Source organism: Colossoma macropomum, unplaced genomic scaffold, assembly GCF_904425465.1.
Source record: "Colossoma macropomum unplaced genomic scaffold, Colossoma_macropomum, whole genome shotgun sequence".
Lineage (NCBI taxonomy): Eukaryota > Metazoa > Chordata > Actinopteri > Characiformes > Serrasalmidae > Colossoma > Colossoma macropomum.
In genome coordinates this window covers 230961-257662 of record NW_023494788.1, presented here as the reverse complement: position 1 = coordinate 257662, position 26702 = coordinate 230961, and the positions used below count along the sequence as shown (strand labels likewise).

Here is a 26702-nt window from a genome sequence, read left to right as displayed (position 1 = left end):
AATAATCGACTTGGACACAAAAAACGCTTCAGTCCATACAGACCATATTTTAAAACTAAGCTGCAAAAACAGCCACTTTTCAATTTGTTTTTGAGACACATTTACATCTTCCTGTATATTCAGCCAGCAGTTTAGCCCCCCCACTCACACTGAAGGTATGAGGAATGTTTCAGATTGCTTTTTGAACAAGGCACAGCCAATCAGAAGAGAGCTCATTTACGTGTATCAGTGTTGAGACGGCATGTTTAATTCTAAGGGATAAAACAAGGTCAGTAAACGTTCATAAAAAAATGAATTATGATTATTTTTGGTACATAAAACCACACAAATGTCCTAAGTAGACTTCAGACAGAAAATTCGAATGCAAGAAAAATGTAGGCCAGCTCTTTTTCAGTGACCTAAAATGGCATGAAAAGGAGGCTAAAAGACAGAGAAAAAAACTTTTCCTTCTCAAAACATCTGTCTAGGTGTGGACAGAGCCCCTGTGGTGAGCGAGCAAACATTTATTTGTCAGATTTTACATTTCCATTCGCCGCGGCCTTCCACCTGAGCGCTGTCGAGGGCCTATTATTAAAGTCCATTTAGAGGCCGAGGGTTTGAATAATAAAAGTTTTCACGCCACTTTTCTGCTCAATCAACCGTGGAGGGAAAGTTCATTTAATCTTGTTTGGCCGCCGACCGGAGCATTAAAATATCTCTATAGAAACGGGCCGGAAGTGTGTGAATCAGACTAATCCCCTCACACACTGCTGACTGTGTGTGTGTAGGTGTGTAGGTGTGTGTGTGTGTGTGTGTGTGTGTGTAGGTGTGTGTGTGTTTAGCAATAGGGTGCTCTCGCCGCTCAGAGCCCGTTACTGTTAGCCTTATCGCTCTGGACGTGTGCGCTGTTTTTCTCCGAGCTGATGAAGTGCTCAGCGGTTTGCCAACAGAAGAATTTTTCTCGCTTTCCTTTTCTCGGGGTGTGTGAATGTGTGAGTGTGGGCTTGTTTGGCAGGATTACACTGCCACCTTTTCACACACACCTTTCAGCCTGCTGCTGTTCTGGACACGGATTACGCTTGACCTTGGACTAAATTACTCTGTCAGAGAAAGAAAATGAGCCTTTTTAGAACAAGCTTGAGCTTCAAAGTGTCCTTATAATGCTTTGTTTTTTCAGTAAATACTTCATATTATTCGTTTAAGTGAGTGAATCCTGACACTGAGCTGTCACATTAAAATGCCGTCCATCAATTTTTATGTGTGCATTCCAGCAGGATTGTGATTCATGTGTACAAGTACAGTATCAGTCAAAGGTTTAGACCAATCTTGGATTGGATGTTCCTAAAATCTACAATCTGATAAAGTACATAGATGAAAATGTTTCTATATATGAACACATTTCCATGTTTCAATGCCTCAATGTCTTTGATGTTTTGGTCTCTGTATAATTCTATGTGTTATTTCATATTTTAGATATTATCACTGTAAGTTTAACCCTTGCCTTCATGAGAAGATGTGTTCAAACTTTTGACTTTTGAGCTTTGAAAGGTCTTTTATCTTTTATTTTGGAGTTTTGAACCTCCACAAACCTGGTGACTTTTACAGAGGTCTCTATATCATTCTAAACCGGTTGACATGGCAACATTGGTTAATGAGAAAATTTGTATGAAACATGAAATAAATGTATGAAAACATATTTAAAACACTCAAATAATGTTCACAAGATCCACACAGTCATTCTGACAAACTGTAGTACACTACAGGAAGTGTAGGGGGCGATATGGCTTCTACTGTTTAATTTAAAAAGCACTCTATAATGTTCATATGATCCACACAGTCACTCTGACAGACTGTAATACACTACAGGAAGTGTAGGGGGCGATATGGCTTCTACTGTTACATTTAAAAAGCTCTATAATGTTCATATGATCCACACAGTCACTCTGACAGACTGCAATACACTACAGGAGGTCTAGAGGGTGATATGGTGCTAACGCTGTTTCACTGAACCAGAAGGGGAGGAACTAATGTTTAAATTATGCAGTTTATCAAATAACAGCAATTATAGACATAATTCATAGTTGCAGGACTAAATAAAAGTGTGGTAATGTTTGTGTTTGTGTGTTATGTGTTTGTAGGTTTCTATCGCGGTGGGCTTGGCTGGATTTGCCTGTGTTCTCCTCCTCGTCATGTTTGTGCTGATTAACAAATATGGCAGACGCTCCAAGTTCGGCATGAAAGGTAAGAAACGGTAAACGGCCTCAGCAGGAGGCTCAGCATGGAGGGCTTACTCACCGGCTTTAATGTAGCTCATTCTCACCTAATCTCTGCTGCAGAGGATTCAAATGTGCCTCTCGTTTTTGTAGATTCTATCATCAGTTTAGCGCTTTACAAGCTCTGCAGTGGTGTGATGTTGGTTCAACTTTGGCATTGAGGGGAGAGTTAAATGTTTGCAATTATCTTAGGTGCTGTCATGTACTATGTGTGTATGTAAGGGTGGTTTGTGATTAGAGCTGAGATTATTGATGGTTTTGACTGCTTTATAATGTTCATATGATCCACACAGTCACTCTGACAGACTGTAATACACTACAGGAAGTGTAGGGGGCGATAGGGCTTCTACTGTTTCATTTAAAAAGCTCTATAATGTTGATATGATCCACACAGTCACTCTGACAGACTGCAATACACTACAGGAAGTGTAGGGGGCGATATGGCTTCTACTGTTTCATTTAAAAAGCCTCTATAATGTTCATATGATCCACACAGTCACTCTGACAGACTGCAATACACTACAGGAAGTGTAGGGGGCGATATGGCTTCTACTGTTTCATTTAAAAAGTCTCTATAATGTTCATACGATCCATACAGTCACTCTGACAGACTGTAATACACTACAGGAAGTGTAGGGGGCGATATGGCTTCTACTGTTTCATTTAAAAAGCCTCTATAATGTTCATATGATCCACACAGTCATTCTGACAGACTGTAATACACTACAGGAAGTGTAGGGGGCGATATGGCTTCTACTGTTTCATTTAAAAAGCCTCTATAATGTTCATATGATCCACACAGTCATTCTGACAGACTGTAATACACTACAGGAAGTGTAGGGGGCGATATGGCTTCTACTTTTCATGAAGGACAAAATTGTGTAATAAATGCTGGTGGTGTTGTTCCAGAAGAGATAATGGTTTGATTAGTCAATTAATCGTATAATAGTCAATAGATTGATTCATTACAGAAATAGCTGGAGATGAATATCAAGTGTTTCCCATGTCTGTTGATGCGGATGAGGCTGAGCTCGCTGCAGTATCAGTCCTGCTTTAGATCTCAGAGGAGGATTTGTGCTGTTCAGGCCCACTGGCCACTGTCCAGGCCTTGCATTAGCCTGGGCTGCATTAGCCTCCTGGCCAGCGCTAAGGGGCTATCAGAGGTTTGGATGTGGATTGTGTCACTCAGTCATGGATGCTGTGAATGCGGGTCCAGGGACGGCTTGGCCGCTCTTCCGCTCTGGCTCTGTCGTCATCCCGTCAAATTCCACCAGATCCTGGTGGCTTCAGCTGATGAGTGAGTGTTTCTTGGCTGCCATTTTCCTCATAACTCTCCTTATCTCTCTCGCTCGCTCCGTCTCTCTGCGAGGGCCATATTTTTTCCTCGGGCCATTGCTACGTTTCCAGTTTACATAATGTCTATAACCTAATCGGCTACTGCATCTGTAAGTGCATCTTATGGCTCCAGAAGATCACTACACACACCACAAACATCCATACCGAAACATGAAGTCTCTAACTAGGTCCAGATATGAAAGAGAAAGTATTCACTTTGAGAGATAGTTGCTCGAGGTTTGTCTGCCATGCAGCATTTTGGTATTTAAAATGGTTTTGGTTTATGTTTGTGTCTTTAGCTTAGCACTGGAGGTAACAGGTTAATGGAGGCTTATAGTCCACCAATTAGCAGCATGCTAAATCATCACACATTCAGTCTTCAATAATGCTGACAGAATGTATTCTGATGTATCTGATTGGCAAAACTGGAAACTTTCGTCTTCGTAGGTGAGCGAGGAAGTCAAGAAGTGTTTTATTATGATTATTATTATTATGATTATTATTATTATTATTATTATTATTATTATTATTATTATTATGTTTAAGTGCTGTTTATTTAATAAGACAGTTTATACGGGTTTGTTTGCTGCAGCTGTCCATTTTATCTTGTCATTGCCGTCTTTGGGAAAAGGTGTGATCAGTTTTTCACAGCTGGGGGTTCTCACCCCTCCATTTGTCCCTCATTGCTCGCTAGCAGCTCCACAGAGTTCATCTGACAACAAAGTTAAAGGGAACAAATATTTGATTATTAACTTAAAATATCAAGGTCAATTTCTATTTTTTGCTGGAGGTGAAAATTGATTTTATTGATTAATATTAGTTAATATTATTTGCCCCACCCACTGGTCCATGTCAATGTTATCAAAATAATCAAAATAATTAAAAAAATCTAAAGATGTTTAAGAGCTGGCGCAAAAGTCATTAGATTTTGATGGACGATTACAAGAAAACAAGAATTTAGTCTTTTAAATGGTATTATATGATAATCATATCACATCATGTTTGATATGACCAGGAAAACAAACTAACAAATTGAAAAAGGGTCAGTTTTGATTTAAATAATCTCTAATAGACTTGATTATGTTGTTTCTGATGCTGTATTGACTCTCTGTTACCTATGAACTTTGGCCTCGAGGCTATATTAGCCTCACAGCTCTAGTGCTAAAACTAAAGACACCAAACACGTCTGGTCTGATTGACTACATTTGCAATAATAAGGGGGATAAATTGTATATTTGATCGACAGAAATAGTGTAATTGTGGAATGAGCTGCCGTTTACCTGATGCTAACAGCAGAACGTGTCCTTGGCACTTTGCCATCTTCATTGACTTCCCCTGTTTCTCTCTGCGTTCCCACGAGGCCTTGCATTTCTTTGTTTTTTGTTTCCTCCGGTTTTACTACCCCCCCCCCAGCCCCTCCTCTCCTTCTGTCTTTCTTTGCTTCCTCTTCTCTTTCTTTTGTCTGCCCCCCTCCTTCGCCCCCCTCCTTCTCTGTTTAACAACAGCTCAGAGCGTCTCAGCTCTCTCAGTGCTCCTGTTTTTTTTTTTATACAAAGTTAATTAAAAGCAGATTAAGTCGATAACACTGGCGGACGCGGAATTAAAGGAGGGAAGAAAGGAAGTGTAGACGGCGAGGACGGAAGGATGGACGGATGGACGGACGGACAACTGTGCCAGCCTTGTCCGTTCCGGCTGGGTGCAGCTCCAGCTGTTTACAGCCAGGATCTACGCAATCTCCCTGTTCTCTAGTTCCGCTGTTCTGCTTTCTGCAGCACTACTCACCGTGCCAGACAAGAGAGGGGTTATTTATTGCATATTAAATGATGGATTTGAGTATGTATTGCTGCTTTAAGTGCTGGTCTCTGTCTTTCTGCCTATGAATTTGATCCCCTGAGCTGAAACAGGCTCGTCTAGAAGCAGGCGCTTTGTCACGGCTATAAATGTATTATTCCTTCTTTTTTTTCTTTGCTAAATCAAACAGTGGCTCTTTCTGTCCAGCAGCTCTGACTGAGCACTGAGAAAAATCCTGTTTGTGGTTCTGCTACTGAGACTTTACATTATTCCTCTGGTTCCCATCCAGGCCAATGAATGAGAGTTGTTCAGATGAAGTGAGGCGTGAGTAACTTTAATCTACTTCTGCGGCGGCGGCAGGGAAAGGAAAAGCAAAAGCGATCCTGCAGAGGCACTGCAATCCTCCGAAAATCCAAAAAACAGCAGAGCGGCACTGCGTACCCCAAATGAGAACTGAGCACTTACATATATACATGTATATGAAATTCTAGTGATATTAGTGTAATGATGATTACAGCATTTATGGCATTTTTTCAAAAACAGAAATTATCTTTACAACAGTTTGAACGACATGTATGAAAGTGTAAACAATGAAGAAAGGTTTCTAGAATAATGGACAGAGCCGTAGAAGACTTGAAAATGACTGACCAACCTGTAGAACATCAAGAATGACGGTTTAATAATTTAATATTCAGAATGAATTTCTAATGAATTCATATACAGTTATAAAAATCAAAAAAGTTCAAATAAAATTTCTATCCAAAATTAATTAAAACAAAAAACAGAATGAAGCTCTAATAAAAGGAATATCCAGAACGAATTTCTAATACATTAATATACAGAATGAAGTTATAATATGCTGATATAACTAATAAAGCTTTACAAAAAATCAATATGCGAAATATCCACAAAAAATATTGATATCCAAAATTAATTTTTAAAAATCCAGACTATAGCTCTAATAAAAGGAATATCCAGAATGAATTTCTAATCCATTAATATACAGAATTAGGTTCTAATAAAGCTTTTCAAAAAATCAATGTGCAAAATATCCACAAAGTTGAAATTTGATATCCAAAATGAATGAAAAAATATCCAGAATGAAGCTCTAATAAAAGGAATATCCAGAATGAAGTTCTATTAAAATTAACATCCATAATGAAGTCATGATAAACCCCTCCATCTGGCACATGCAGATGCAGATTACAGGTGAAACTGTAGCCTCCCCAAGCATATGCCTATAATCAGGTGCATTATAGTGCTTTGGTATTATTTTCCTGATATGAAAGCGAGGAGCATCCCAATTGATCAAACTACTGAATTTGGGCCCAGTACAAACCCCTGGGGAACACCACCACCAGACTCATAGAACACGACAGTGCCTTTGGTGCAGGCTGTGTTTCATGTCTTACTTTTTTCCCACTCTGTTAAATTCAGCAACAGTAATCGTGCACTAAAATGCGCATAAGTGTGTTCTCTATAGAATGTGTTAACTTATTTTTACTTAGAAAATCAACAAAACATGCAACTTGACCAGGGGCATCTAAACCTTTGCTCCAAATGACTGTAAATAGACTAACATACAAGACTATACTTTCTCTCATGTAATGGAGTTGTGTACTTTGGCCTTTACAGCTTTTGTGGTCTTTACTGCTGGATCTGCATGTCTGTCTGAGTCGCGCTGGTGCCGGTGGTACCGAGAGCTCACTGAGCGAAGTGTTTCTCAGTGATATTGAGGGTCTCTCATTCCATTGATTCGTATTCCGGTCGGCTCCTGCTCGGAGTTAAACTTTCTCCAAGGGCTCACTGTGAGATCCCATTATTACCAGCTTAAATCTGACAGCACAGACCGCACACAAATGAAAAATGGACATTTTTTCTGCTTCTCTCTCACACATATCTTAGGAGGAGTGTGTGTGTGTGTGTGTGTGTGTGTGTGTGGTACACAGCTGTGATGTGTCAGAGTCTGTATTCGTCCTTTGCTTCAGTAAAGCAGACAGGCTCAGCTCCCCCTCCTCTCGGCTTCATTTCTGAGGTTTCGGCTAAGGCGCTCGCTTCGGGAGTGTTTCGGCGGTTAAAGACGTTTAACTTCCCTTAACACCCGCTGGTGATTACAGACAACCTGAAGGATTTGTGCCCATTCAATACAAGGACAAACAAATCTCGCTTGTTTGTTTTTCATATATATAATTTGATGTAGAATGTAAATAAACCTTACAATCCATTATCAAGTCCATATATGGAAACTAAACTGCAAAAAACAGCCTGTTTTGAACTAATTATGGTTGTGATGTCACAACCATAAACACATGTACATATGTCCACCTATTCAGCTAGTAGCAGTTTCGCCCCACCCATTTAGCCTACAGCAATTTAGCCCCTCCCCTTCAGCCTACAGCAGTTTAGCCCCTCTAATTCAGCCTACAGCAGTTTAGCCCTGCCCATTCAGCCTACAACAGTTTAGCTCTGCCCATTCAGCCTACAACAGTTTAGCTCTGCCCACTCGGCCTACAGCAGTTTAGCCCCGCCCACTCAGCTAAATTGCTGATGTCACAACCATAAACACATTTACATATGTCCACCTATTCAGCTAGCAGCAGTTTAGCCCCACCCATTTAGCCTACAGCAGTTAAGCCCCTCCCATTCAGCCTACAGCAGTTTAGTCCCCTCCCATTCAGCCTACAACAGTTTAGCCCCTCCCATTCAGCCTACAGCAGTTAAGCCCCTCCTATTCAGCCTGCAGCAGTTTAGCCCTGCCATTCAGCCTACAACAGTTTAGCTCGGCCCACTCAGCCTACAGCGGTTTAGCCCCAACTGACAGTTTGTTCCACATTTTAGCTCCTGCTTTTTGAATAAGGGTAGACAATCAGAACAAAGAACTCACTGACATACATCAGTCTTAAAGGTCAGTTTAATTCTAAAGGATGAAGTGAAGTTGGATAACGAAAATGTAAAAATGAATAATTACTGATTTGATACATAAACCCACACAGATATTACAAGTGAACTTAATATAAGTGGGGGAAAAAATAATACAAGATGTATGTAGAATATGGGCTCTGTAAAGAAGCACGGCGATATAAAAGTCACCATGCATGTACAGTATTACTTTATATCCAAAAGATTTTATACGTTTGTTTTTAAAGAGTGTAGAAAGAAGGAAAACTGACAAGTAATACTTACATAACAAACACAGAGCAGAAACTCAGAGTGCTCATAATAAATATGGTGCAGATGCTGGGTTGTAATTTAATTCATTAAACAGGTATTGATATAGTTTTTCTGAAATGTTCCCTAAAAGACGGAAATTATTGTTTTGTCTCTAAAAACGCCACTGTGAATATCTGGCAGGGTCATAACGTTTTCATAATGGATTTTGGCAGAGCTGCTAAGTTTGGAGCTGGTGAGGTTTTTTCTGCTCGGATTTCTAAAGAACTTTAGTGCTTTGCTGTAGAATATTTGATGAAGATATAAAATATGAACTTACTGTACTATTCAGACTAACACTGTCCAAAACCAGCAATCCAGCTTCAACCTGATACTACAGTAATAAGACAATTGTAAGAGGTCAAATGAATACCATTCCACTGTTGCCATCAGAGTAACTCGTATCTCAGAACAAATCAACTTTATAAAGGCATAAAAGTTACATTATTAATAGTACATGTTAATGTAAATTAAATCAACTTGAAAGATTTGCTTCTCTGCATTTCAACATGAAATGTACAGAGCAAACCAACAAAAATGGAGTGACAAAGTTTTCCAAATACACCTACAACTTTCTTTCACTCTGTAATGGTTAATAGTGAGCTAAGATACACTAAGATACACAAAAGTATCCAGACAGTCCTTGTAATAAGTGAATACAGCTACTTCAAGTTTGTATAATCACCATAGAAACGCATTTACCTATAGAATGGGCCACTCATTCTAGCCACACATGAGCTTAAGGTCACCCAAAGCCAAGCGTGGGCTGCAGGGATATTAAGCCCCCCATCATTGGGCTGTGGAGCAGTGGAACTGTGCTCCATCCAATACCTGGGCTGAGTTGGAGTGATCCAGAACTGACCATCCAACATCAGTGCCTGATCTCACTAATGCTCAATCAAATCCTCACAGCAATGTTCCAACATCTAGTGTGAAGCCTTCCCAGAAGAGTAGAGGCTGTTACTGCAACATAAACTCACTTCATTTCAGAAGAAACTCTGGATGAGCAGGTTTCTTTTGGACATACAGTATAATTATCTGATGCGTTGGATCAGAAATACCTGAAACTGAGCAGGTCAGGGGGTCCGCAGGACTGGAGTTGAAAAACACAGCTCTAGGGGTCTATAGCAGCAGCAGTTAAATCACATGGCGTTGGACTGTAGACATGCCTAAATCAGACTTCTTTAAGTTCCATTGGAATGACTAATGGTGCTGTACACTGTAAACTACTCTGAACTCCTTGGATTGTTGTGTTCTTTATATTGACTCCATCATCTTCTCTGGCAGAGCCACAGTCTGCCACACTGCAGCCAATTGATTTACAAGCCTTACAGGCCCCAGGAGCAGGTGAAAGAAGAACGATAGCTGTTTTCTTCTGTTATCTCTCTTTCTTTTCTCCATGCAGAGAGATTGATTTATTTCCTAAGTGAAGTATCAGCTTAGAATTACAGCTTTTTCACTGATCAACAAGCCACAGTCCTGACCGAAAAATGGACAAACAGACTCATTACACATCAGCAAAGGAGTTAGACCTGGCTGCCCGCTGTCACCATTATTGTTCAACCTGTAAGCAGAACATACAATGGGAGAAGCAGGACTGGGGGAGGGTGATCGAGCATTCTGGATTGATGAAAGAAACATCAGTAACCTGCGATATGCGGATGACTCATACTGTAAAACCTGGAAGACCTGAAGGCTCTTATAAGGAAGGTTAAAGAATGAGTGAAAAGATGGGGCTGCAGCTCAATCTGAAGAAGATTGAGGTTATGACAACAGGAAAGACCGCTAACTTTACCACTGATGGAGAAGATGTGGAGATGGTGGACAGCTTTTGCCTCCTCAGATCAGTAGAGGATCCAGTACTCAGGAAATAGATGGGCACTCAGTGGGACAAGAACGAAGAAGCTTGAAAAGAGAATTATTGCTCATTTATATTATATTTATAAGCAGAGAACTTGTATAGAAGAGAGTTGCCACTCTCTAATGTCTTCTGGGTTTCTCAAACGCTAGAGGGCGCTCCCGAGCGAGTCCAAAGTGAATGGGTTGATATGGAGCATTTAAGCAAAATCATAGTTTATAAATGCTTAAACATGTTTAATATAAAAGAATATTCATTTCCTGAACACAGAATATCATAAAACATTTTAACACTGCTGTTATATTTTAAGAGCTTTTAAACTCGAGTTATAGGAGTTTAAAACAGCGTCATAGATTTAGGACTGCAAAGATTTGTCTATAAAAAGAAAGATCAGAATTGTCCAGACTGTGGTCTTCTCTGTGGTTCTTTTTTGGGTGAGGAAGCTGGACAGTAAACAAGCAAGACAGGAAAAAATATAGATGCCTTTGAATTATGGTGCTGGTAAAGACTTTTAAGAGAACCTTGGACAGAAAAGAAAACAAACGGATGGATCCTCAATCAAATCAAGCCTCACCTCTAACTCGAAGCCCAGACAACCAAACCGAAGCTCTTACCTTGGACGCATTCATTGGAAAAGACCATTATGCTTGGAACAGCTGAAGGTAAAAGAGGACGAGAGAACCACAAACCATCTATTAAGACCCAAACAGAAGACTGGACGTTCTGGAGAAACACTGTCCATATGGTTGCTCAGACTCATTAAGCAACATTGAGCAACAAAACCTGTTGGACTTTCTACCCATACAGAAGTAAATTATACAAGCTTAATTGAATAATGCCTCGTGTCAATTTAGTCAAACAGACTTTGTAATTCGAACATTAGTCTCACAAGCTCTGAGAGTCTCATAGCTTTTGGCACTTTGCCAGGAGGGGTCTCCTTGACTGACATGCAAAGTGACCATTGTTTTTTTGCATGGTGCACAGGAACAGGCCGTTGTTTGAAAATGGTGCTACAAGAAAAACACACCCATAGCGAACAAAGTGGTATGTAAGCAATATGCAGTGATATCAAAGCCAGTTTGAGGGGAGCCTGGTCGCTTCCTGTTTCTCCCATTATATATAAAAACGCTAGAGTGCCCACACGCCCTCAACTGAGCTTTCAGTGAATGGAGTGAATGGAAGGTGAAAGGAGCTAAACAGCTAAAAATGAAAACTTAAACTTGTTTTTAACTATTTTTGCAGGAAATTTCTTTAATTTTGGAAAGTAGAAGGATGCGTTCCATTAGAAGTAAACATACTAGTCAAGCGGTTTGCACTCACTGATTATCTGGAGCTCAAAAGCACTCAAAAAATGCATTTTGTTCCATTTAAAAATAATTTACATTTACAAACAGAATGCAACTGAAAATCTTAATGTTGTGGCCATCTTAGAGGTCAGTAAATATCAGACGCTTCATATACGTGTGAGCAGAGTGTGTGAATCTGAGACTACCTGAACATAAAGTGCACTTGCAATTATCTACCTGTTTTATATTTGGTCCCAGTTTTGAGTCCAGTCAGAAGCACATACTCACTCTGGTCCCATATTCCTCTGCTCCCACTGGCAGAGACATGAAAGTGATTAGACTGAGAATTCCCTGGGTGGCGTCTGTGTTATAGTCACTCTGGTGGTTTCTCCCTCAGCGGGAGTCGAGTGTTCAGTGGAGCCCTTCCGCTCCCAGCGGGTGCTTTTCCGATTTCATCTTTTGAGTTTTGAGTTATCTTTTCAATTAAACTGATCTTGTTTGTTTAAACTGAATCAATATGTGAACCACAACATCCGTCTCCTCAGATCCTTCTTTAACCTTATCAAACTTCACACATTGCAGAGTCTTTGCTTTTGTCCCATTTAAGTGATTAAAATCTGACCTCCAGAGTAGCATGCATGACCACATTGGTCAGTAAAATGGATCAGTGTGTGGAATTGGAGCTTTCTGTGAGCTACTGTGTTTCCTATCACTGTAGGAAGCTTCTATAGAAATGACTATTGATTTGATTCATCAGAGCAATAAAGGGCCTTGAGGTATATCGTCGCTGTCCAAAGACTTTACAGGAGAAGGCAAAAACACTCTGACCTTTCAGCGTAAGTTAATTTAAAGAGATTTTATTCCAAGTGATTCTAGAGCATTTCTATTGGTCCGTTCATCATTGTTGTTTATGCTGGTAACAAAATAAAACCCTGCTGAAAAAAATCATTTAACTCATTAAAAGTTCCTATTGGTTCCTGCTGGTGTCCAATAGTCACGAATGGTATTTCGTGTTTCCTGATGGGTTGATATGACAGCGTAAAGATTTCTAATGGTTTAACAGCTGTTCTGGGACTTTTTCCAGATGCATTTCTAATAGGATCTAAAGGTGTCCAACAGGAAACTGGCTCCTGACATGCGAAGTGACCATTGTTTCTGCATGGTGTATAGGATAAGGACAGGCAATGTTTTTTTTAAAAAAGGTGCTACAAGAAAACCAATCCATGGCAAACAAAGTGGTATGTAAACAGTATGCAGTGATACCAAAGCCAGTTTGAGGGGAGCCTGGTCGCTTCCTATTTCTCCCATTATATATAAAAAAGGACTGCAAAACACAAGTGCCCTCAATGAATGGAGTGAAAGAAGGTGAATGGAGCTAAATGGCTAAAACTTACCTTAAACTTGTTTTTAATGATTTGTGCAAGACATTTCTTTAACTTTGGAAAGTAGAAGGATGTCTTTCTTAAAAATATCAAAGAAGACTTACTAGTCTCTTTCTATTTTAGAAAACAGGTTTAGGGCCGCAGGATGCTAGCGTTACTGCTTCAGAGTACCGATTGGTTGGCAAGCTGATCAGCTCATTGGCTGAGGAAAGCAGTTTGCACTCACTGACAGACACATTTGATGGTTTTCTGATAGGATCTATAGGTGTCCTATAAGAAACTAGCAGTTCTTAATGGTAACCATTAAGCCAGTTCCCATTAGAAAGCAAAAATATCAGGTTTTAATCCTAGTGGTTCGGCTTTAATGGTCTTTTTTTCAGCAGGGAAATCTATGAATTTTCACCTTTGGTAGATCATGTTCTTTTCATATCAAGATGAGGGCAACAATAGCATAAACGAATCATGTTATTAGAATAGAATAGAGTGGATTAAACAGCAGAAATAGCTTAAAAACCTTGTTTTTTTTGTGATTTCCTGATCAGGTCACGAGCCACATCCTGTAAATTTATGCTCTGCGTCTGCAGTGTTTTGGGTAATAAGTGTAATATTTCCAGGTGCCTGTGCTGTTTTAGAGTTCGGCAGCTTTTCCTTCAGGCCATCCAGAGATCCATCTGCCGATAGAGAGCCGCAGAAAAGCAGAGGAAGAAGGAGGCTTTTAAAACAATGCAATGGGACAGCAGGACAAATGATTCCATTAACAATCTGTTGCTCGCCATCCTTCGACGATAGATTCTCTGCCAAAAGGGCAAATTGAATAAAATTCTTGTTTTTTCCCTTTTAGCAAGAGCCCTTATATCTAAATACAATCTCTTCCCTTTTCCGAGAAAGCTGAAGGTGAGGCCTAACTTTCAGCCTGTATGGTATAATGCATCGTACTATTACGGAAATTACATACCAAACTGAAGTTTTCCATGTTTTCTGGAGGGCAGAGAGCGTCTGGTTCTCCTCGAGATGCTGTCTTGGATGGCAAGATGTGACTGTAGTATTTCATACAGCAGACTCCATCAGATACCATCAAAATCAATAAAACGCACCACTCTCAATCCGCTAGGACGGTTAAGCAGCTTTCACAGACAGTCTTCATGTACTCCACACTTGATTGCAGAAGGCTGGGATGGTTTCAGCAGTGGTGTCGTTTGTCAATGTCTGTCTTAGCGTCTGACCTGATGGGCTGCAGTGTGAGAGCGTCTGGGTGAATCGAGCAATTCAGCGTATCGGCTGAGGCAGATCCTGATGCAGATGCTTTTGCTGAAGGTTGTTGGTTGCACTGAAGATAATTTACAAGTAACAATTCAAAAATAATCACAGCAAGTCTGTTTATTATGCTAATTAGCCAGATCAGTAGCTAGTAGGGACGTGTATGGGTCTTCGAGCACTCTGTTAAGCCTTTAAGGTGGCAGTAATCAAATACTGAAGTCACTGTTTGGGGTATTCGTTACGTTTCATCACAGGAAGGAGGACAAAATAAACTGTGATTCAGTGAAATGCAACAGTTTTTCTAAGTATAATTTGTAGAAGTATAATATAATATATAATATATATTATATATATTCTCAATTTGAGCACTTTGCCAAGGATGTGTTGAAGGACATGACCAATGTCTGGTCTTATCATGAAATTTTAACGCAATTTAAAGAACAGCGGGAAATTTCAAATTATGTCAAAATATGAAAAACGACAATCTTGACCCAAGTGAATAGTATTTCATTACTGTCAGAATATAAAAAAGATCTATCTATCTATCTATCTATCTATCTATCTATCTATTCATACATGCTTGAGTCAAGCAATAAGTAAAACACAATTTTTATACATACTTTTGTGTCTTGACCCAGGTGTACAGTATTACTGACAAATAATATGTTGGCACATCATTTATTGAGAGAAAAAAATATCTTTTGTGAAAACAAGACCTCAACAGCACCCGACGGCACACTGGTTAGCTCTGTTAGCTCACTAGCTCATCTGAAGAGGCAGCCTGCACCACTCATCCGACTTGAAAACCCACCCTCGGCTGTTTTTAAATAATAAAACACAAAAATATATTCCTCTGCATTTCCTTTGTCATCATAGCCAAATGTTAGTATAACCTCTTGATCTTTAGTCCAGGGTTAGCACAAAGTTCTCTCCTGTCATAATCATTTACAAACAGATAATGAACTCAAATCAAAGTTAATAAGAATGCACATTCCTTGCTAGCATTCTTCAAATTCCATTTTTCTGGATATATAAAATAATACGACAAGTTAGTTTAGTTTAGTTAGTTAGTTTGACATCATTACTCAGTACATTATCAGTATTTTGATCTGTTTTATTAAACTTTTTTGCCAAAGCAGGTTTTGTGAAAAGTGTTGGGGTTAAACAGTGAAGATCTTTCAAATGAAACTGATGGATAAAGATACCTGTGTTGAAGAAGAGACCCAACCTCATCTGAGTGAGCCAGCTCTGTAAGATTTACATTAATCCATATACATATTAATGGAGATTTGATTTTTTTTTTTGTTTTTTTGTTTTTGTACTACTTTTGGTTTATACCTTGTACTTCCCAGTTGGTATAGATTTGAATGGGCTGTAGAGAGTAACACAGAAGCAAAGTAATGAGTAGTCTTTTACTTTTACTAGGATATGATGGTAAAGTAAGTAAATAGTGAACTAAGTAAAATAATATCATTACAGTTTGAGAGAAGTAATTAGTATTTATGAAATACTTTTCATTTATGAAATACTGTTTTGAGTAACTATTAGAACTGGTTGTTAATCACAGACATTGTATGCAACACTGGTGAAATTTAGTTTCAGGCAAGTTTCAAGCAACTAAAACAGTTTTTCAGGAAAACAATGTGATATTTTATTTGCTGGCTGGTTTAATTTTTGTGAACTTTAGGATGCAACGTTGAGTCGAATTGGTGTTGGTGGAATGATTTAGTATTTGTACCCAAATCTGCATTTGCATTTTTTTGAACAGTAGCAAAAGCAGATCATTGTCAACTGAAGAAAACTATATGTTTTGTTAAGTTTCACGATGACTTAACCTTTTGAACACCGTCACAGACAAATTCTGAAAAGCTGCAACACATCCAGTGTGAATCGTTTTGATATAAAGAGTGTTTCAGCATATTTTGCACTCGTGCCATTTGTTCTCATCACATTTAGCGTGTAAAGGCCTTGACACCGACTCCAGGACTGGCTCCTGTCGCTCTGTGACTAAGCGGCTGCTTACAGGCTTGACTGCCCCACAGCAATCCTCCTGCATCCTGTCTGCTCCAGTTGTTTTCATCTTAGCCCGGCTCAATCCGTCTCCGCTGCTGCAGACGACCCCTCCCCTCTCCGACACTCACCCCTTTACCCTCCCCCTTACTGACATCCACCACCTCCTGTCTGTCACAAGGGCTTTCCTTTCCTTTGCGCAACATTACCTGTGTACCGCCGAAGGGCGATTAGCACACGCCAGTGAAGCAAAGTACATCATTCATGAGTGACTGAGTCCCGGCCACAGCAGGCCAAAGCGGAGTCAAGAGAAGAGCTGCTTAGGATGCTAGTGTGGAGCTGGCCTGTCCCAGTCAAATGCCAGCGCAACGCCCTCTCCCTCTCCAAGCCACATACACGTACAAAATCTTCATGCATCCTGCTTGCATGCTTGTACAACGACCTGTCCTAGCAAAATATTAGTATAAAGCTTTCCTCGTTTTAGTCCAATGCCAGCACAATGCCCTTTCCTGTCCTAGTCACATTATGCTAGCATTTGAATGCATATATGTCCCATCTTAGTCATGTATTAGCATAACAGCCTCTCTCATCTTAGTCAAATGTTAGCACAAAACCACCTCCTGTCCTAGTCATAAGCACTCAGTCTTGATGTGCCCTACTCACATGCTAGTACAACCCCCAGTTCTGGCCACTAGCTTTAAGTCATCTCGCCTTAGTCAAATGCTAGAATGAGCCTGGCATCTTGGTGTATCCTACTTGCATACATTCCAAAACGCACTTCGTTATATCCTTCATAACTTTCATATTTCATAAGCTACATTCTAAAGGTGGGGGTCGTATGAGAGCTGTAACTGTCTTCTTTCCAGTCAAATAGATGGGTGATGTAATTTTAAACCCTTATAATAAAAGAAGCTGAACTTTTTTTCTACTGAAAGGGTAAAAAAAGATTTTACCCAAATCTGGGCTATAAACTATAAACAGATGGCGTCTCTTCAGTGATCTGCTCTGTAAAAATATCTTTTATAAAATAATACAAAGAGCGTCAAAGATTTTTGGCTTTCAGCAGTAAATTGTAAGCATATAGTAATATGTCTGATCATAAAACACATTCTGTTAATTTGAGGGGAACTTTTAAAAAATAAATAAATGAATAAAATAAAAAATTACATTTATTTCATGCAGTTTCTGAAAATTTGCCTTACGATTTGGTCATGTAAATTCAGACGGACAAACCAAAATATACCCTGGTCAATAAGAGGTTACGTTACATGCTAGCATAATGTCATGACCGCATCCAAGTCCACTGCTAGCAAATCCCTCTTCTGTCCTGGTTATTTACAATCACATCTTGCTGTGTTGTTCTAACGTGCAACACCCTGCCCTAGTGAAGTATTAGCATAAAAGCCTTGGCCATCTTAGTCAGATGCTAGCATAATTTTATGACCTGTTTTAGTCCAGGGCTTGTGCGAAGCCCCCTCCTGTCCTGGTCAGGTACAATCATTACATCTTGGTATTGTGCTCACATGCTAACATAAACTCATCTTTGTCTGTCATCTTAGTTAAAGGCTAGAATAGCACTGTAACATGACATCTTGAGGAGGCACCTACTTGCTTGCTAACACAATGACCTCTCTATTTTAGTGACATTCTAGCACAATTCAAATATTAGCATAAAGCCTCCCTTGTCTTAGTCAAATGTTAGCTTAGCAACATATTAGCATAGAAACGAGTCCTGGCCACAGCAGGCCAAAGTGGGCTAAAAAGAAGAGCTGCTTTAGAATCACTACTGGAAACCTTATGTTTTCATTTTTATCATTTTTTTTTTTACCTAATTTGATCACCAGCTGCTCATTGCATTGTTTTTAAATTGTTTTGGAGCAATAGCAGCAATGGACATCGATATGCTGGACACCAGCACAACCAGCCTGTGTTTTGTTTTGGATGCTGGTATGCTGGTCAACCAGCTTATTTCAATTCTCTGCTGGTCTATGCTGTACTAGTGTGGAACTAGCCTGTCTCAGTCAAATGCCAGCACAGCGTCCTTTCCTGTCCTCGTTGCATACAAGCATAAATCTTTCATTAAATCTAGCATTACAGCCTCTCCCATCTTAGTTAGATGCTAGCATAATGCTAAGACCTGTTGTAGTCCAAGGCTGGCTGAGTCATGTAAGCACAATATTTAGATGCACACACTTCAAATTGCTAACATAACATCCTGTCCTAGTCAAATATAGCATGAAAATAGCATGAAATACTTTTGTTTTGGTCACTGCTAGCCTCACTGCTAGAAAACCTAGCATAGACCAGCATGGCTGGTCACCAACAAAACCATCATGTATTGTGCTGTGATGCTAGTAAACTGGTCAACCAGCCTGACCATGCAGGCGTGACCAGCTGAACCAAACCAGCACTAGACCAGCATAGACCAGCTTAGACCAGAATGAAATGCTAGTTCAGTGTTAGCACAAAGCCCTTGCCTGTCCTAGACATCTCAATGTGTCCTACTCACATGCTAGCATAACATGTTGTCCTATGCACTAGCATGTGAGTAGCATGCTTTAACATATCGTCGTTGTCCAAAGAAAAACAAGTATCTCCAAAATAGAAACTTTACAGCAAAAACCTTCTTTACTTTCAATGTAAATTAATGGAAAGATATTTTATTCTAAGCAATTTTGGAGCATTTCTATTGGTCCAATCATCATGAAATTTTCACACAATGTAAAGGACAGTTCCTGAGCTCAAATGATGCAGAAAAGTAAAAATCGCAAAAAATGGAGACATGTTTTTCATTGGACAGCAACAATATGCTAATGTGTGACTGATAGGAAATGTTATGGAATTTGACTAAAATGACAGAGGCTGTTATGCTACATGTCAATACTCATATCCTAGTTATATATTAGCACTACAGCTTCACTTATTCAAATACCAGCATAATGCCTTGACCTGTCCTTGTCAAATACTAGCATAATGCTATGAGCTGCTCTAGTCAAAAGCTAGCATAAATCCCTGGCCTGTTGTCATCAAATAAAGCCTTGTTCTATTCCGTTTCAGTTTCAGAGGGGTGAGCGGGTTGTCTGCTGCCCCAGTCTAGCATTTGGCCCTGACTGGTGTGTGTGAAACAGTATAATACAGCGTGACATGTTCGGAATGCTGTGCTTAGCCTTTGTCTTGAATTATATATGGCGCGACATTTTGTTTTAGAACCCATAGATCTGATCAAAAATGCTGCACAAGTAGTTGTAGTGGACCAAATTAATTATTCAGTTAGCTCAGTAGGTCCTTAACCCACCTGATAAAACTGCACAGCAGGTACAAACTGTGCCCATTTATCTAAACAAGTAAACAAACAAACCAACCAATCATTCATATTTAAATATGTCAAATAGGTTCCTATGAAATATATTTTTAATTCACAAGTCTTGAGTGCTGCTCAGCCCTTCACACATTGGGGATTTGAGGGAAGTAAAAACGCACTTTTGTCTGAACAACAAACTTGGACATCTTTGCTAGTGCCCACCCAGCACACCCTTATTTTAGTGCCTGGCATGCCAAAGCTGGTACGGAGCTCTGCATTAAGCTAAGCGTTCCCAGTTGTATACTTGTTTATATGGCTGGCTTTAAGGCGCTTATCACAACTTAAAACGCAGGCAAGGAATGTCGCATTCAAAAATAAACCCCGCCGCACTTTGCTGATCTGCAGCTTAAATGAGCTTGTAGGGAAGCTTCCGAGAACTCGAACGCGGCAGGCTTTTCCATCGCCTGCAGGTTTCTTCCCCATCTGCCATCATCTTGTCACTTTAAAACAAAACAGGAGTCCTCCGGACCCTTTTACTTATTTACTGTATGTGCGTTAAAGATGGATGAGCTCCATCCTGCCGGGGCTGGCTGCTCTCCACTGCTGCTGACCCACAAATAGCACTGCGGCACTGAGTGTCAAGGCCATAATCACCACTGCATCCCAGGCAAGCCCTCAATGAAAAGGGGCCAGACAAGGAGACTTCAGGGACAGCTCAGGCAAACTAAACGCACTGCCACTCCTGATTGTCATGGCTTCGGTAGATTCACAGGAAATGATTGGTCTTTTAATCATAATGGTTGAATAACAATGGGCTTAGAACCCCAACAACACTGATGTTTAGATTTAGCAATATTTATCTATCTATGGTATGACGTTCTTATCCAGAGTGAGTTACAGAGGTGGGAGAATGTAGCAATAGGAGTCTCGCCAAGGGCTCTTATTGGTATAATCTCACCCGAGCAGGGAATTGAACCCTAATCTAATACATGGAGGGCAACAATGTTACCTAACACACTAAACCAGAGATCCGCAACATGCAGCTCTTTTACTGTCCTGTTGCGGATCCACAGCAGAATCAGAATTTTAGGTAAAAATAAAATAAAATAAAAGCTCTGCTGATTGTTCAATACAATGTTTATTTAACAATAAATGGTCTTAAACACTGGAATTAATGTATAACTGCTAATTCACGCTTTAATCCCTGAAGATCAGCACAGACTGCTGGTCACCATAGCAATGCAGACAACAGTCTTGCCCAGCTAGTAGCTAACGAAACGGCAATCGATGATTTGGTGAAGAATGGACTTTCATAATCACTCCAGCTGGTTTGCCTGATACGTTTAATCTTCAACGAGAAACTGACAAACACTGAAGCTGAAGTCGCTTCTCGTTCGCCAGCTTCTCATTTGAATTTTCCTGTTCCGCCTTAAATGGTACAGCCAGTTACATTCTGGCATGTCAGGCACCATTTAAGGGAAGCTGAGGGGAAATTGGGAAGCTGACTTCAGTCTTATAAAAAGTTGAATGTTGAGACATTTTACAGGAAAACATTCTACTTTTAATGGAAAGTTTCCTGCCAGAGATGCGAGAAAAGCAGCCATAGCTGAGCTAAATCTTAAAGCAGAGCAAAGTATGTGTTTTTGTTTATATTAGATTTTTTAGCCTTTATTAGTACATTAACACATACTGAGACATATTTACAGCCAAGATGGTAAAATGGACATAAAATGTTGTGACTCCCAAGGTGGTTTGAATTTTTAACAAAAAAAGGGCAAAATAGCTGCTCTTAACATTTGTGTTGCAACCCCTGCACTATAGCAACCATTTTACAGATAAAAATTTTAAAGCTAATAAAAATTTAGCATTATTAAGTGCCATTAAGTAGGTTCCAACTGCTGATGACCATTGGTTTGTTTCCTTCCCGTCCAAGGTTCTCTTAAAAATCTTCACCAGCTTTCACAACCATAAAGAACCTCAAAGAAGACCATTATGTAGAGGCACATAATTACATTTGAAGATCATTTCAAGCACCTTCTTCTTTGTTCCGCTGAGTGCCAATCTGGGTTCTATTTCTTGACTACTGGATCCTTTTGTTGTTAATTGATCCAAGTAGGCCAAGTCCACCACTTCTACATGTTCACCATTTAATGGGAAGAGTTATCTTTTAACCTTCATAAGCTTTTTCTTCATATTCAGCTTAAATCTCATCTCTTTTTCCTTCAACTCTCATCATCATTATTTGGTTTCAGATCCTCCTGATTTTCCACTGTGTCATTTCATCCAAATATCGAAGGTTATTGATGCTTCTTCCACCAATCAATTATCTTCTCCCAGTCCTGCTTCTCTTATTGCATGTTCAGCATACAGGTTGAACAAAAGTGGTGACAGTGAGCAGCCCTGTCTGACTCCTTTGCCAACGGAGGTTCAGGCACATTTGGAAAAGAGCTCCCCAAACCCCAAAAATCGAAGTGTATTTTGACACAGTATGTGCTGGAACACCAGTGATCTTCAAAGCCAGTGTAGTGACTAGCTAATACACTGCTATGTGATTTTCGCTGCTTGGGACATAATCATAACCTGCAAAGATTACAGGGTACAGAAGTAATGGCCTAATTTAACATTCAATATTTAACATTTAATTCTCCATTCTCCATTTTGAGTCTATTAGTCTGAGCTCCCCCATGCTGCACATTAATGCTAATTCCAAATGAATTTAGCCAAACTCAAAGAGAATAGGCAAAGCTAACAGCTGTCAGAGACTTGCTATGGAAAAAGCTCTATGGCTGATGGCTTGGATTCAAATGACCTTGTATTAGATTCATATAAACACAGGCAAAATATTGGCAACGTAATGCTGCTATATTAGCTTCCCCTAGGAAAGCAGTCTTTAGCGAATATTCATTACCATTTTAATTGGCTGCTTAAAGATATACATAATTATGAGTCCGCTGGCAGGAAAGTATATGTTTAAGCACTGTCTTGTTCTATGAAACAGCTGTATGCCCACTCATACGCATGCAGTCTGTCCCTGGTGCCGTGAGTAAAGATGGATCTGAATCAGGAATGAGGCGTTGAGGACAGATGAGCCTCCTCAGCAGTTCAAAGTCTTTTCTTTTTTCCTCTCTCAGTTAAAAATGAGTAATAGTGGCAAGAAGGGTGCTGGAGTTTATACATGGTGTAGGCATGAAGAGAGTATCATCCATTAGACATGCTGTAACAGACACACTTCACTCAACTGTCGCATTACTTCCTTCCTTTTGGGCTGTTTTATAATGTACAACATCGCCAGTGGCATTTTCTTCCCTTTGTCACACTAAACTCACAAACTCTTTTACTTTGAACCCTGAAAATGAAGTGGCCGCTATGAAATATCAATTACGAAGAGATTTATGGGTCCTTTGCAGATTGTTTAAGGAGCTGAAGGGGTCTAAACTTAGAAAAGCTCATAAAAAGCTTCGTTCTGGCATGGGATTGGTCACCTAGGCAGAGATTGAACCTCAGATGGTCCTCAGTGGCAAAGCAGTGCAGATAAAGCGACTCTAGATGAGAGATCCAATGGCATCTTCAGAGTAAATTTTTTAGTGTTAAGTTTACAGTGTTAAACTTTAATGACTCCCATTGTGTTGACTGGACAATGTGATTAACTTAAACAGCGTCTGTGGTGTTCGTTTGAATTCAATGCTGCAGGGCCATTTTTGACTTTTCTGAAGAGTTTAGCTCTTCCTGCTTCGGTTCTCAAATGTTAAGCTGTTATAAATTGTACTCATTTAGCTTTGGTTACATTTAGCTTATCATGTTTATGCTAATATCTAGACTTTTTATCTAATTTTAGTGTAATTTATACATATTTTCCTACACAGTAGGGACTGAAAAAAGTAAGACACAAAAAGCAGCTACTCAGCTAAGTTTGCTAGCTTGATTAAATGTGTTTTGGGACATGTGCCATTAATCTAACACCTTTTTAAATACATATACAAAATCAAAACCATATCAAGCATTGCATTTATTTTATGAAACAAATATCTTGTGCAAGTTATGACTTATGCTGCCTTATGTAGCTATATAGGATCAGGCTATATTGATCAGGGATTACTGTAGACACACAGATCCAATATATATAGATAATATTAATTTGCTCACCTGAAATAAGCAGCTTACAGACTGGTCAGTGTGAATGAATGCTACTTTCTTTTGCAATATGTATTCATGGCCATCATCTTTTTAAGATATGTCAGCATACCAACAATATTCCTGAGCTAATGTTGAGCTCAATTGAGTTTTCTTCTCTTTGCGGAGTGGATAGGAGTTTGTCTAGGATGCCACAGGTTGCAGACAGCGATGCCAATGAGAACATTTGAGAAGAGCTGAGAGTTCAGAGGCTGAAATGTTTTCATTGTGGAGCGATTCAGTCATTTTCTTTGTTTTTGTTTTTGTTCCGTGAAAAACTGTCATTACAGCTTATGCTGCAGTCGGACTTTGCTGACAGTGACTGAATGAAGCTCATGGTGACATGCAGCCATGTAAACATTGCAATGGTGATAGCATCACTGCTATAACAGTGATGATATAGTATCATATATATATATATATATATATATATATATATATATATATAGTTATATATATATATAGTTATATATGCTATAACATCATCCTGTGATGGTGTTACGGTAGGCCAGTGGTGGTAGTATAATTTTCCACTGATGTTTCATTAAAAATTATGGAATATCTGAGTGGTTATTGTCTGTCTGTCATGATAAAAATGCAGCATCAGTTCTTGTGGTTAGGGTATGAGAGAGTTCAGCCAACCAGAGATGGAACTGAGACTGAGTAATATCTAGGGTTAGGTTAGGTTAGGTTATCTAGGGTTTGCTTGGTAAAAAATCAGGACTATCAATTGTATCGCCCCCTAAAACCCTGCAAATACAAGCAGGTCTGCTGCAGCAGACCTACTTTCTGTACCTTCTTGTGGTTTAGGTGTTAACTGATTTAATGTATTTCACATATTAAATCATATAATAATGCAGAAATCAACACCTTTGGGTTACCTCTCAATTTGAAAACTGTGCATTCATGAGCTCCTCCTGGTGTGGGTTCACGGTTCATGGTTTCTTTTTTGTAATAACACACATAAAAGCCACTTGTGTGTTAATAGTTCCCACTCGTGATGAAAATTCAGAGTGCTAAATGGGAACAGTGAGTTTATGTCCATGTGCTTTACATAACTTAAGGAAAACTAGGTGTTTTACGTCATTATAGCTTAGCCAATCTGGAATTCGGCTCCAGATCCTTGTGGGGAAACCATGAAGTATTGTATTTTGATAATTTTACAACTCATCTGATCCATCGGGACACTTACGCTGTCCATAAAATGCTTAGGATTTTCCTCCGATGGTATGTTGAACTCTGGGGGAAACCCCAGTCAAGGACAGTTGGGAATCGTCTTTGAAACGCTGTCATCAGGTTATTTGTCAGTCATCACCGACATCCATTTATACCGCCCTGTCTCCCAGGCCTGGATGAAACCTCAAATGATCTTCAGCTGCAAAGCAGTGAAGATAAAGAAAAAGCATTTTTCTCAAGAGTAGAGATCTGAGGGCTTCTTCTGTTCTGCATCACTTGGTCTTATCCAAAAGTGCCAACATTTACCCAGAAGACCCAGCAGGCGGCTTTTCAAGGCAGCTATTTAATTGCTGAATGGTTCCAGCTTTGCTAGTATCTAACTGTTGTTTGGAAACATAGAAAGGGAGGGGTTCACCTCATGAGCATGATCAGTGCGAGCTTTGATGGTGTGTTTATGCGACTTTTCGGCGGCTCCTCTCAGACTTTAAACTGCACGACAGTGTTGAGGGAACTGAGGAATATATATCTGATGAAGCTAATTACTCCACATCCAAGGCATCTTCACCCACCAAATTGGACCATGCAGACTCTGAAGTTACTTTATTTTTGTGGAAAAAGTTTCAGAGGAGCCTCTGTAGCTGAAGCAAATGCTGTTTCATCAGAAGTGGTAATGAATTGGCATGAGTATGCTAGAAAGTGCTTTCATAAGTTTTATTTAAGAAGGAATGAGATGTTTATTAAAGTGGATCACAAGCAATTCAGCGGCATAAAAAGAAGTTAACCAGCAATTTCAGCCTCAGATGCTCTTCAGATGTGCAGGGGTGACAGTGACAGATGAGGGACTGGACCTGCTGAGAGGACCAGCTCATATAAATGTTGATTCGCTCTCACAGATAGTTCACTCTCATCAGGGTTTATCAGAGAGTATGTAAAGATACTCTCACTTTGCTTAATCCTTAGAAGTCACAGCCATTTCCAGCAATAACAAAACATATTGTAATTCGATATTAAGTATTTTTCACTTGTAGTTCACTGAAACAAGTGGAGAAAATGTGTGGAAAGTGCTGAACTTTCAATCCAGTTATGTGTTTCATCAATGAAACAGATACAAACAGATGACATTTTAAGCTCCGTAGCTTCAATAAAGGTCAAAGTTCTTACATGCTTATTCTTTTTCAGCTAGCATGCAGAAACGAGAGTGATGAGAGGTTCTGCTAGTTATTTACAGATCTACAAATTTTAAAAGAACTTATTTTATTTTGATTTTCGTTTTTGAGCCATAAATAAATAAATATCATCTGAATCATATCTAATCCCTGATACATGGTCAGCCATGGGGTTAGGCCTGTGGTCAGCTTCAGCAGCAACTAACACCATTTACATTTTAGGGATGCAGTTTCTGACAGCATCTTTCTTTGTTAGCTCCTCTGTACATTCGGATCTGTTCTGCCTCGTGCAGTGGATGCATAACCCGAACACTAGGACCACTCTAACAGTGTCCTCCTCTCTGGGCCACTGTCCTGTTTGGCTAGAGCCTTTTGAGGGCTCCTTCCCTGGAGCTCCACATTAATGAGAACTCCAGCGTCTTAATGTTTCATGAGGGGCCCTTTTAATTTTTAAGGAGTTGAGAGTAATTGTTGTGTAATCACATGCTAGTCGCCTTAATTATTCATGTGC

The 26702-nt window shown here is 39.6% G+C and overlaps 1 protein-coding gene across 1 annotated transcript in view; it reads left to right on the top strand.

The window, feature by feature from the left end:
* Nucleotides 1–26702, top strand: part of ntrk3a (neurotrophic tyrosine kinase, receptor, type 3a) — a 378671-nt gene that overhangs the window by 213288 nt on the left and 138681 nt on the right. Inside the window, exon 10 of the mRNA XM_036567968.1 lies at nucleotides 2118–2220. Within this exon, the coding sequence (XP_036423861.1) occupies nucleotides 2118–2220 (103 nt within the window). The remainder of the gene's footprint in view (nucleotides 1–2117; nucleotides 2221–26702) is intronic.